Source organism: Agelaius phoeniceus, chromosome 4 (genome assembly GCF_051311805.1).
Source record: "Agelaius phoeniceus isolate bAgePho1 chromosome 4, bAgePho1.hap1, whole genome shotgun sequence".
Classification (NCBI taxonomy): Eukaryota; Metazoa; Chordata; class Aves; order Passeriformes; family Icteridae; genus Agelaius; species Agelaius phoeniceus.
Window position 1 is genome coordinate 71,852,440 of NC_135268.1, and position 13,299 is coordinate 71,865,738.

Below are 13,299 nucleotides of genomic sequence, written 5' to 3' on the forward strand. Positions count from 1 at the left end.
TGGGTTGGGAAGGGACCTTATAGATTATTCAGTTCTACCCCACTGCTCTGGACAGAGACATCCTCCACTATCCCAGGTGGCTCCAAGCCCTGTCCAACCTGGCCTTGGACACTTCCAGGGATCCAGGGGCAGCCACAGCTTCTCTGGGCATCCTGTGCCTCACCACCCTCCCAGGTGATGAATAAGAATAAGTAAGAATTTATTCCTTATAAATATTAGTTTTTTTCCCCAAAGCCAAACCTGTGTGGACCAGGCTCTGACAAGTGTCTGACCAAGCTCAGTGGGGTGTATTAACCACCATGAGTGGAACATGTCATCAAACCATCAAACTACTGCTTGTGGGTTTTTCCTGACATCCCACCCTGGAGCACAGCCTGGGGGAGCCACTGCAGGACCAGTGCTGCTCTCAGCAGTGACAGGAGGACTGAATCAGTTCAAATTCATGCAGACAGATATTTTAACTGGTGATGAAACCCTCTGGAATGCTGGCTGCTCACACCAGTGGGACCCTTGGAGAAAGAGCCCTGCCCTGCTTGCAGCAGCAGGGCTGGCCATGGACAGAGCCTGTGGAAAGCTCTTATCTCCAGAGCTTGGTTTCCTTCTTGTTCAGGGTTTGTCTGACCTTTTGGTCACTGAGTAAGGTCAATTTTTGCCAGGTTTTCTTTTGGAGGGGGAGGAAAAACATGTAAGTAGGTGGTGCTGGTGGGAGGATACTCCTGGGTGAGGTGGGAGGATCTTGTATTGCTGATAGCGTTTCCAGCGTGTGGATGACTTCAGTGTTGTCCTTCTGCCCGGAGTTTGGGATGGGTCTAGATGAAGCAGATTTAAATAAATAGAAGAAGCACAAACAACACAAGATCTATTAGAGGGGGAGGGAATAAAACCCGTTCTTGGCAGCTCCTCAGGTTGACTTGGCAGCGAGATCTCTCCTGGGAGATCCTGGAGATGCAACTGGACACAGGACAAAAGCCTGAAGGACGGGAGTCGTGCAGCAGCTGCTGGCCCATGGCATGGAGCAGAGCTGTCTGCAAGCCCTCTCTGAGCTCAGAGCAGAGGAGAGGTGTTGGCCCATCCTTGGAAGGCCCCATGGCCACGTGCTGGCCTGGACTTGGCAGCTTTGGGCTCTGTCCTGGCCAGCACGATGACGTCTCACATCTCTGGGCCTCTGGATCCGTAGGTGTTTGGGAGGGGATAATGATACCCATTTCTCAGGAGCTTTCTGAGGTCTCCAGAGGAAAGAAATCACCATAAAAATCTTGTATTAGAAAGGGCTGGGGGAAATGATTTTACTGATGTCATCGTCCTGTAATTCTGCTGGACATTTCCTGGGAAGCACGTACAGTATGGGCGTGCAGCCTGAACTTGCTGATCTTCTTGGATTATTGTGTGAGTGTTTGTTCTGACCACATACACAGGGAATCCAGCAGGGTTTGAATGGAGCTGAGTGTTCTGCCCCTGCCCTGGAGCATTTCAGGTGTCAGTGAGCCAGGAGGAGCTGATCTCTCCTTCATTCCTGCCTCCATTCCTGGGGCATTTGGGATCAAGGTTCTTTGCCATGGTCTTCAGCTGAATTGCCTTTGATTTTGCTCAGAGTACAGCCATTTGCAGACCACTATATAAACTATTAATCTCCTTTAAGACCAGATATTTGGTTTTAGTGCTCAGTTTGTTCTTCTCATGCTCTCCCACAGCTCACCCATTCCCTGCTTCATCCATGGACACTTTGCTGCTCCACAAACCTGGGATTTCTCCATGTTCATTCCCCTTGTTGTACGAACTCACCCATTAATCCTTCCCATCCAGATGTCTGCAGGGACTCCAGCCACACTTCCACTCCCCACTCTGAGCTTTACAAGATGCACAGCAACATCCCCATCTTGGAATATTTTGGCATGATATTGCATGAGGGTTTAATAAGTGCTCTGTGCTTTCCTCCCCAGGTCAACATGGATTTGTGGCTCTTTCTCCTTTTGCTCGGAAGTGGCCTGATAAGTGTAGGTGCTAACAACGTTACAACAGGTAAACTGTGCTCCTTATCTCTCTTTTATCCCATCTTTAGGATCAAAGGAGTGAGTGGGAATGTGCTCAGTGTCTCATTCCCTCTGCCCTCCACTTAGCTGTAACAGAAAATGTTGGAAAGAGGGTGATGAGCTTCAGGTGCTCATAAATGAGGCCCACAGGTTTGGCTCTGAGCAATATTGATCCCCACCTCCAGGGGCTCTAATGTTTGGACATCCCCATAAATAGCTCCTGTTCAGGTTATATTTTTTGACATTTGTATTTCCTGCTGTGCAGAGCATTTCCTGTCCTGGGCTCAGGATTTGTTGGGTGTTTTATCCTTATAGTTACAGTCACATGAATCTTTAGCATCTAAACCCCTCAATATCACAGAAGAGAATCTCACAGAGGTTCCCCTGTGCTTTTCCCTTCTCAGAGCCACCCACAACAGCGTCCACCTCCCCCAGGAGCCCCACCAAAGCTCCTACAGCAGGTCCTGAGGATGGGACCACGCCCAACACACACAGACTCAACATGAGCACTCCAGGGACTGTTCCTACCACAGCACCAAAACCTCCTCCGACCACAACTGCCAGAATCTCCCCCAATGCCACCACTGGCAGCCTCAACATCTCCTCCACCCTGGGGACAACCCAGCCTGTGCCTCCAGCCCCATCCCTGCTCCCCAGCGTGACGCCGTCGGCCCCGCGCGCCACCGTCCCCAGCACGGAGGCAGAGACAACAGAGAGGAATTCCAGCATGGTGGTGACAACACAGGAGACCTCTTCTGCTTCCCACAATGGTAGGCACCTCCTCCAACTCTTCTTCTTCTTCTTCTTTTTCTTCTTCTCCAGGCCACCCTGCCTCTGGGTTTGTTTCTTTGCTCTTCTTTTGTTCGGCTGAGCAAAATGGAGCAAAAAAACGCTTTGGGGACAGTTCTGTGGTGATGCAAAACAAGAGGACTCTCAAAACTCTTCTGATGAGGTTTGTCTGACCAAAGGTTTGGGCCAAGATCATGTATGAAAGATCTCCACAGGTGCACTAGATGATCTTTTTTTTCCAACCCAAACTATTCTGTGATCCTCTCCTTACATTATCAATTTTCCCCATCAGTTGGGCAACTTCAATCTTTGAAAGGTCCAGATGAGAGAGAGTTGTCTCTGTTGGCATCCTGATCTCATTCTCCTCTTGGCACATCATGAAAATGACCCCATAAAACATTGTTTGGCTGCTCAGTCCTGGTTAAGAGTGAAAAATGAGGCAAAAAGAGGCTCAGGTGACCAGAAATCTTTGCTAAGCTGTTGCTCTTCAGCCATGGTTTGCTCTTTGTATTGTTTGAGACCCAGTTTGGGTAGTGGGTGTCTCCAACGTGCAACAGGAAGATGACAGTGCCTGCAAGACCTTGGGATTTAGTGGAAAAGCAGGATTGGTAACTTGGTTGTGGATTAGAAAACCCTGAAACAAGATGATGGTGGAGTTAATGCAGGGAGGTGTCATGTGTGTATTCCTTAAGAACCAATTTCCCAAGGGATGTGTGTGCCCTCTTCCTCTGGGAATCTTTGGAAACCACAGCCCCTGAAGCTGCAGTGGAGTTGTCTTTGCTACCAGCATAGGAAGGGATGTGGCTGAAGGAAGTTCAGAACCCAGCTTTTGTAGTGTTCTGCCACCCCTGAGCTCATCCAGCTTCCTTCCCAACCCAAATCTTTTTTTGCAGAGTGAAGGAGTCTGGCACAGCCTCAGACACACACATGGGCCAAGTCTGGTGTAAATGTAGCCTCCATATAGGAGAGATGGAGGCAAAAGCCTTAAGCTGCTAATATCTGGATTTTGTAATATGATGTCTGCTCATGGCAGGGCTGAATTTATTCATTTTTGTGTCCCCACTGCCTTTTTGTGATTTGGGTTACCAGTTTTGGTGAACTCCCCTGGTGTATGCCACGACACCATCAAGGCCAGAAGTGGCTTCTCACTTGATGTCAGCCCAGAGAACAAATGATCAAACCTAATTCTTTCTTTATCTCAAGTAATTTATCAAGGAACAAAATCAGTTTTAGGGCTGCCCTTGCCATGAGGGCAGCCCTAAATTAGATTTAACAGGAAATGTTGGTGTTATCTTGGAAGAATTAAGAGGTGCTCGAGAAGGGGATTGAGCCAGAAGGTCACACATCATAGGGACAGTTCCCCCTTGTCCAAATCCACCAGGATTGTCCTCAGGCCTGTGCTGCAGCTCTTCACACCCAGCTCATGGCCAGGAAAGCCAGGCTCTGCTCTCCCTGGCAAGGTTTATCCCTGTGCCCTCTGGATGAGCCATCCCACCCAGCAGGTAGAGACTTCCCTTGGATGCTCCTCGCCCCATCCCTGAGCCCAGCTGCTCCTAATTGAACTCTTGGCTCAGCCATACTCTTAAAATGATGCATCAGTGTTAATCTCTTGGTATTTAAGTGCTAATGAATTACACCAGTGACTTGCTGGTTATGGGTTTAAACAGTAAGCTGTGTTTAGTGATGTTAACGCTTGGCTTCAGCTCCTTGTTCTGCTGATAAAAACTCAGGATTTGTTCCTTTTTCCTTACTCAGAAATTCATTTGAACACCCTGGTTTTATAGCTAGTGTTTTAAAGGAAAGATTTACAGGCAGATGATGAGAGTTACTAAATTTGTTCCTGTCTTGGTCTTTGATCCTTCCTGACTTACTAAAATGTCTTGTTCCTTTGTTGCTAAGAGACTTTTGTTTTCTTTTTCTGCAGGTAACTCTGACAGAAGAGGTAAGAATGTTACATTTCATTGCTCTTTACTCAGTAAAAACAATTCCAGAAGCATTCTGCTATTAGAGAGCTCTCCTTAGGACTTCCAAATGTGTTTTTATGAAGCCTCTCAAGCTCTTTAAAAGAGCTGGTGACACACTGATATCTTAATTTCTGTTGAGCTTTTCTTTCTAGAACGAAACAATCCCTTTCCAATTTGTACATGTCCTGTTAGGTACCAATTGTTCCTGCTCTGAGAATGTCAGCACGTCCCTAGAGCTGCATGACCAAAGTCTAAAAAGCCATTCAGGATATTTCCTTTTGGGTTTGTTTTTTTTTTTTTTTTTGCTGCTGCTGAATTGTCTTTATTGACTGTGACTTACACAATTTGATCCAAACCCATCCAGCAGATGATGGGAATAATTATTGTTCTCCTCATTCTGTTGGCAAGCAGTAACACAAATCCATTTCTTGTAAGAGAACAGCACTTTAGGGACATTTTTCCATCTCTCAGCTCTGAGAACTGGCATCCCTACCAGAATATTTGCAATTACTGATGGCTTTATCACCCCAGGAGCGGGCAGAGCTGGGCTGGCTCCCACCTGGGGGAATCAGCTGCCTCTGTCTGTGTGTTTTCATCCTGACTCTGATGGGTGCTGCAGCTTTGCAAACTCTGCCTGGTGCTGCTCTCTGTGCCTGCCTCACCCAGCCAGGAAACAGACTGATGCTCTGAGCACTGACAGGCAGCACAGGGAATTGAACAGAGGGAATAAAAGGGATGCAGGTCCAAGGGAACTCATTTGAAATTGTGGCTAAGCCTCTGCAGAAATGCTCAGTGTAATTCCCTCAGATCTGGCCTGGCTTAGGCCTGATTTTGTGCTCTCTCTGCCATTGTTCATCCCTGCTCCTGAGGGAAAAGGAAAAAAAAAAAGGGAATACATCTGACTTCCTAACAAGATTTATATTAATATTGCTAATATTATTATAAATATAGTTAGGAAATCAGATTAAATAAGGGATATTTAACAAGAGCAAATGGGACAAGGGGAAATGGCTTCAAACTGGGAGTAGGTTTAGATTAGATATTGGGAATAAAGTCTTGACTGTGAGGGTGGTGAGGCTTTGGCATGGGATGCCCAGAGATTTCTGGCAGCCCCATCCCTGGAAGTGTCCAAAGCCAGCTTGGATGGGGCTTGGAGCCACCTGGGATGGTGGAAGGTGTGGGAGTGGGACGATCTCCAAGGTCCCTTCCAACCCAAACCGTTCTGTGACTGGTTTTGCAGGCAGATGTTGCCAGCTGTGAGCAGGGAAGGGCTGCTCAGCCCCATCCCTCTGCCATGACTGCACCCAGGTCTGGGTGAGAGCCCACAAAGCACCTCTGCCTGCAGCTGAGCCATGCTCCCAGCCTCCAGAGGGGGTTTGGTGCCTCCTCAGAGGGGCCAGGAGGAGATTTAAGCCTCCTGCTGCCTTCCAAGCTCAGGACTGTGGCAGCACCAGGGGAGCAGAAGGTTGAGTCCTTGTCCCTTTTCCAGGTGGATTGCCAGCATGAAGCCCCCAGACTGGGGCTGGAGCAGCACAGGAGCTCTGGGAGGGTTGGCAGAGAAGAACAGCTGCAAAAAAAACCAAAACCCAAAACCTCCAAACTCCCTGCACCCTGCTGCCAGAGCCACCCCTGCCCTCAAATCTGCATCCTGCAGCTCCAGCCCAGCTCAGCACTGCTTAGGCTGAGCTTAACTCCAGCCAAGGCAGGAAAAAATGGTCCAGCAGTGGGTTAACACCGCAGGTTTTGGCATGGCAGCTCTTCTTCCTCTCCTGCACACAGGATGGAAATGGTGGCTGTGCTCAGAAGTCTCAGTGAGAGGCCAGGGCTGGCTGTGGTTGGGCCAAGACCAACCTGTTCTTGCTTTTGGGAAGTGTCAAGATGGGGAATGCCAAGGCTCATCACCTTCTGAGGTGTGCAGGAGGCAGAATAAATTCCTTTTGGGCTGAGGGAGAGGCAGAATTCCCAATAAATTCCTTTTGGGCTGAGGGAGAGGCAGAATTCCAAATAAATTCCTTTTGGGCTGTGGGAGGTGCTGCCACATTAGGGCAATAGATGAGAAGGACAAAAACATGCAAAACCAGGATAATTCATTTTTTTTATTTGCCACACTGGGCTGTTACCTTGAAATCATGACACAAAAATCATGTTTTAATAGAAATATTTAGAAAATATTTTAAAAATCATATGTTTTAATAGAAATAACATTCCCAGAGCTCACAGCACAGAGGGACAAACACAGAAATACAATCAGAGTGCCCTTGGGTAGCTCAGAGGTGGAAAAAGTAAGCTCCTAGGGGGAAAAAAATAGGGAAATGGGCAAAATAAACCCCTAGGGAAAATAAACCCTAAGGAAATCTGCTGGCTGAAATTGCTGAGCCACATGGAGCAGGAATCTGCAGGGAAATGGATGCACAGAAGGTGGAAAAGGGTCAAGCCCTGCAGCCTCTTGGGGCTGTGTAGACACAGTGTGGTGGCCCCCTCAGATGGAGGGAGCTGATGGAAAATGGAAATATCCCCAGCTGGCATGGCTGGCATCCACATTTGTCTGAAAAAATGCCCTTCAGGGCACTTCTACTCCCTGGTTGGAGCTGCTTGGCTTCCAACCCATCTGGGTGATTTGCCAGCACCAAGCACTGATTCACTGACCTCCAGCATGAGCTAGAAATGGGTTCTTTAAAGGGAAAATAAAATCTGTTGTGGGATTCGTGCAGGATGGGAGTGTTTCAGAGTAATTTAAGTGGTTTTGTGAGGGAATTGTGAGGTTCCTGCCCTTGAGGAGCTTCTGCAAGGGAGCCAGATTGGGTCACACTTGGGTGCCTGGTGGTGTCTGACCTCTCCTGCTCTCCAAACTCTGTATTTCCACAGGGGGTTGAACTAGATGGTCCTTGGAGGTCACTTCCAACCCAAATTATTCTATAATTACAGAATTGTGGAATGGTTGAGTTGGAAAGGATCTTAAAACTCATCCAGTTGTATCCCAGACACCTCCCACTATCCCAGGCTGCTCCAAGCCCCGTCCAACCTGGCCTTGGACACTCCCAGGGATCCAGGGGCAGCCACAGCTGCTCTGGGCAGCCTGGTCCACACCAAATCTCACCCTTGGAGCTGTTCAGACCCCAGGGGCAGCAGGAAGCTTTGTCCTCTTGTCCTGTTTGACAAAGAACTGGAAGCAAAATCGTGGTGGTGTTCCGAATGTGGCTGTGGGATCTTAGGTCACAGTTTTCTCCCATTTTAATATAAAGTTTCTTATCACATACCAAACATTCCTTACACCAATCTCATGGGCCTGGTAGGAACTTCTCTTAGACCCTTAAGTCTCAGGCAGGAAAATTTTGTAGATTTTTTTTCTTTTCTGAAGATTTCCAGCTGACAGAGGAAATTTCTGCTGGTGGCTGCTGGGCCACCACGTGCACATTCAGCTGTGCAGAAGGAATCCCAAAAAACCCAGTCCCAACTCTCTCCATCACTGTTTTCATCTGCAAGGTCACAATTTCACAGTGACCAACTCTTGGAGAAGATTGAGGTGCTCTGAGTGGTGGTTTCAGGTTTTAATCTGACCTGGGAGTGTCTGAGGCACATGCTGCTCACTCATCCTTTTTTGTTTTCACTCTCAGGCTGGAAAATTGCAACATCACTTAATACTATTTATTATTTATTATGTTTTTATTACTAATACCATCATCAGAATTGTTCTTCAAGCAGAAATTGTTAAATGATGGCTCTGGATGTTTTCCAATGTCCATAACCACACCTTTCTCTTCCTCTTGCAGATGAGACTCCCATTATAGCTGTGATGGTGGCCCTGTCCTCCCTCCTAGTCATAGTATTTATTATTATTGTTCTGTACATGTTGAGGTAAGAGCTGCTTTAATGCTGGGTTGCCTTGTTTGACAGAAACAATTCCTGAATGAACAGGAATGAGCCTTTTGTGCTGTCTCCCAAGCTAAAGGCTGACACAGCTGGTGCTTTGAAAAGAAACCTGTAAGGACAATGAATGAAAATGATGTTTGGGGTTATCTGGTGAATGATGCTCATTCCTTTCTCTGCAAAGCTGCTCCTCCTGTGGGGAATTCCTGTTCTGCCTTTCAAAATGTCACTTTTAGCAGGGTGGATTGAACTGAAGCCCTGTCAGTGTTGGGAAAAGCAGGTGAAGTTTCCTTGTGAGGCTGCAAATGATGGATTGAGTAATCCAAGGAGGCTGAACACAAAGTCCTTTCAATGTGTTATTCCTTGATTCCCATTTTGATAGCAAGCAGGATCCAACATCCAAACTGTTTTGGGTACTAAACCTCACATGGTCCCTGTGCACCTTTCACTGTGAATTGCAGGAGCTTTGTGAGGAGTGTTAGGTGATGCTGTAATTGAAATTACAGCACAATAAAACCTTCTTAGGTCCATTTTTTAGAATCCAGGCATCTGCCCTGCTCAAAATGAAGCATTTCCAGCTCCTGAAAGCATAACTAAGAATGTCTTTATTCACCTGCAGTAAACATTTTAATTTACTCACCAGTTTGGTGATTAAGTAAGTCTTAAAAAAAAAAGAAAAAACAATTTCCTTAGCAGTGGAAAACTCCCCTCTGTCTCCTGGCTCCAGGCCTGCCCTCACAGCAGTGAACCTGAGGAGAGTTTTGCCTCAGGAGTTCAGCAGCAGCAGAGTTTGAGTCCTTCCCACCTGGCTTCCAGCCCTGACAGAAAGGGTTTGTGTTCACTGCCCAATGATTCAGCAAAACTCCAAATTTCAGGCAAAATGAGCATGAGCAGCTGCTCCAAGTTAACAGCACATGGAGCAGGGATTTGCTGCAGGACAGATCAACCTGGGCTTTGTGTGTGCTCTGCTGGGTCAGCCCAGGGAGCAGGGACTCCTTGGGGTGTCCTCTGCAAAGAGCACCCTTAAAGCTTCTCCTGGTTTCCAGCTCTCTCTGGGCTCCTGCAGCTGTTCCAGATGTGCTCAGTGAAAAGCTCTGCTCCCAGCAGGATTTCAGAGCTCCTGCAGCCTCCTGGAGCCACCAGCTCATCCATGAAGCCTTGAGAAAGTGTGGCAAAAAAAGGGAAAGCTCTTTGGGTGCTTCTAGATGGTTGTGATTATATTCATGGGTTCTCACCTGTAGTAAGTTGAGTCAGTGTGTTGTTATCAAAATCATCCTTTATTCCTGTGTGGCCTTCTCCACATCATTGTTGTTCTTTTTCACACAGTAACAGGCAGCTGGATTAAACCTGGTTTGCATATATCCTTTGAGCAAACTATAGAAAAGAGTTTTCTTCCATCATAAGGAAGAAGTGAGATATTGCTACTTCCAGAAGTTTTTTCTGCTCTTTTTATTTTTCTGCTATTAGATCAAAGTAGAAAATAGGTAAAATCTGAACCAATAACTTCCTTTTTTGAGAATTTCAGTGTCCTACTCCTTTTGTCAATATTCATTCTTACTTAGGTCTCATCTGGGAGGGGACCTGGGCTTCCTGCTGGATATTTACTGACTTTTCCACCCCAATTCTCCTTGGCAGGTTCAAGAAATACAAGCAGGCAGGGAGCCACTCCAACTCCTTCCGTCTGTCCAACGGCCGGACAGACGACACAGGTGAGTCCACCTGCTGCCACACAGGCTCTCCCCCACCTCTTATTTTTGTAGGCAAGTATTTTTTTAATTCCTATTTTGTTGTTGTTGTTGTTTCCTGACCTCCCTTGTTCCATGTTTTCCATGGGTTTGGCAGACTCTCACAGAATGAAGGTTTATTTCCCAGCTTTCGTTCCACTGATTCGATGTTTGCCCTCAAGTGGTTGATATTAAAATGGGTGATCACTTCCAAAATCACTACTCACATTCCTCTTGAGTTTTCACAGTGTTTATTTGGCTCAAATGAGAACCTTTTTTGAAAAAAACCCACATCTTTGGGGAATAATTAAACATTTTTTCTGCTCTTTCAGATTAGTATGGTCTCTGATTAAAACTCAGAACTTCACACTAACTGTGGACTCCAAACTAACACTTCCAGGAGATAAAAGGGAATACATTTATTTTCCTTATAAAAACATTTATGTACCTCCTAAACATGCACAGATGCATTTTAAAGCCTTGTATAATGTCTAAATTCTTCTGCCACTGAGCTGTGAGCCAGAGCTGACATTGAGGGTCTGAAGTTGGGCATCTCCATCCATGTGTAGGCACTGATTAAGATCTGAGAAGGCCTCTTAAACTCAGTTCAGATGCTTTTTCAGCACTCCTTCCACATAAACCAAACACCTTCTGAGAAGCACTAACTGGAATTCAGCACCTTTTTTATTTTATGTTGGCTGCTAAGACCTTCCCTGCCATCTTAGCTCACTGTAAACGGAGGTGTGAACTTCATAAACGCTCAGCTGTGTTGCTGTAACCCTCACATGGCCTTTCTGGGCTCTGCTGAGCAGCACAAGCAGCAGCTGCCTCTGCTGTGCCCTCCTGGGAATTGTTTCACAGTGCTGGTGCCAGACTTTCCATGGGAGAGAGGGAGAAGTTGGAATTCAAAGCCAGGTGGTCTCCAAGCCCTGCACTGACTTGTCCTCAGTGCCCTGTCCTGCCTCTGGGAGAGTGTAGATCCCAGAGTGTTAATCACCATAGGATCACTGATTTTTGGGGATTGGAAAAGTCCTTTAAGATCATCCAATCCAGCAGCACTGCCAAGGCCACCACTGACCCATGTCCCCGAGTGCCACATGCACAGGGCTTTTGTAGCCCTCAAGGGATGGGGACTCCCAACAGTGCCCCAGGCAGCTGTGCCAGGGCTGGACACCCTTTCCATGATGGAATTTTCCCAAATATCCACCCTGAGCCTCCCCTGGTCCAGCCTGAGGCCGCTCCCTCTCCTCCTGTCCCTGTTCCCTGGAGCAGAGCCTGACCCCCCCGGCTGTGCCCTCCTGTCAGGAGCTGTGCAGAGCCACAAGGGCCCCCCTGAGCCTCCTTTGCTCCAGGCTGAGCCCCCTCAGCTGCTTCTGGTGTCCCAGCCCCTTCCCCAGCTCCATTCCCTTTTCTGGACACCCTCCAGCTGCCCAAGATCTTTTTGTGAGAAGCCCAGAAGTGCCCCCAGCACTGGAGGTGCCCCAGCAGTGCCAGCACAGGGGACAGGCACTGCCCTGCCCCTGCTGCCACCCCAGTGCTGCCACAAGCCAGGTGTCACTGTGCTCAGAGCAGCCTGGTCTGGTGGAAGCCATTTGGACCAAGATGCTCTTTAACATCCCCTCCAACCCAAACCACTCTCTGCAGACACAAGGACAACCCCAAAAGTGGCACATGCAGGGTCCCTGTGCTCCCCTGGGCGTGGCTGGGCAGTGCTGGCCATGGGGCACAGCTGGTGGCACCTGTGACCCCTGTGTGAGAGACAACTGCTCACTTTGAAAATTTAAAAAAGTTTATTAAACCTTGACAAAAATACAACCAAGGACTACATAAGGAAAAATTCACAGCATTGGGAACTGCCCCTCATGGGTACCACATGGCCAGTTCTTCTTCAAGATGGATGCTCAGTCCTTTATACCCCTGGGGGTTGCCTCAGCCAGCCCTGGCCCCTCCCAAGGTCTGTCAGTCAGCTCTTCTGTGCCATTTATCAGTGCAAACTGCTTTCTTGTCCCTGGATTGGAGCTCAGGTGTTGCCATACCTCACCCCCTCAGCACCCCCAAGCTTTTCCATTCCCAGCTGCCCCATGCCAGGGACACCTGTGCAGCTTCTTTGTACCTGTCCTGGACAGCCCAGGCTGTCTGATGGCAGCAATACAGGGGGGAAAGGGGAGCTGTGGGGAGAACAGAGGACACAATCTAAACCACAATAACATAACCATACATCACTAAAGCTTTTCTTAATATTCACACAAAGTCACCCCTTAATTGTGAGAGCCAATTGTTGCCACGTTTCCCTTCACAGAGAAAAGCAAGGCCCAATTCTTCCCAAGAATATTTCTGGGTTTCACATTCTCTGAAACCTCAGAGAAAGGAAAAACAATTATTATGTCATTTCCTGCTCCTGTGTTGTTCAGAAGTGGAATGCATGGTGGAAGATTGTGTACCTGAAGGGAATCGATAATTGGATTCTGGTGTGAGTGTTTTGATTCACTGAGCAATTGAATCCAGGTGTGTGTGTGTGTTGGGACTGTCGGGACAGTCACAAGATGTTGTGCACTGGAGTGCTTGGCAGATTCAGTTTAGATGTAATGTAATATAATATAGAAAAAAATAGTATAATAAAGTAATTAATTAGCCTTCTGATAAGATGGAGTCCTCCTCATCATTTCCCCCCACCTCCGGGGTCATCTTGTTACTATAGCATTATCCATCCATGATAGTTACTATAATGTTACTATCTATGCATTATAGTTACTATAGTGTTACTATCCATCCATTATAGTTATTATAACATTACTATCCATCCATTACAATTACTATAATGTTACTATCCATCCATGATAGTTACTATAATGTTACTATCCATCCATTATAGTTTTTATAACATTGCTATCCATCCATTACAGTTACTATAATGTTACTATCTAT

The 13,299-nt window shown here is 47.1% G+C and overlaps 1 protein-coding gene across 3 annotated transcripts in view; it reads left to right on the forward strand.

Annotated features, from left to right (window-relative positions):
* Window positions 1-13,299, forward strand: part of PTPRA (protein tyrosine phosphatase receptor type A) — a 127,449-nt gene that overhangs the window by 95,060 nt on the left and 19,090 nt on the right. For all 3 annotated transcript variants that reach the window (XM_077177868.1, XM_054633095.2, XM_077177867.1), the window contains 5 exons: window positions 1,941-2,019; window positions 2,435-2,800; window positions 4,744-4,761; window positions 8,554-8,638; window positions 10,286-10,359. In XM_077177868.1, the coding sequence (XP_077033983.1) occupies window positions 1,947-2,019; window positions 2,435-2,800; window positions 4,744-4,761; window positions 8,554-8,638; window positions 10,286-10,359 (616 nt within the window). In that variant the 5' untranslated portion in view covers window positions 1,941-1,946. The remainder of the gene's footprint in view (window positions 1-1,940; window positions 2,020-2,434; window positions 2,801-4,743; window positions 4,762-8,553; window positions 8,639-10,285; window positions 10,360-13,299) is intronic.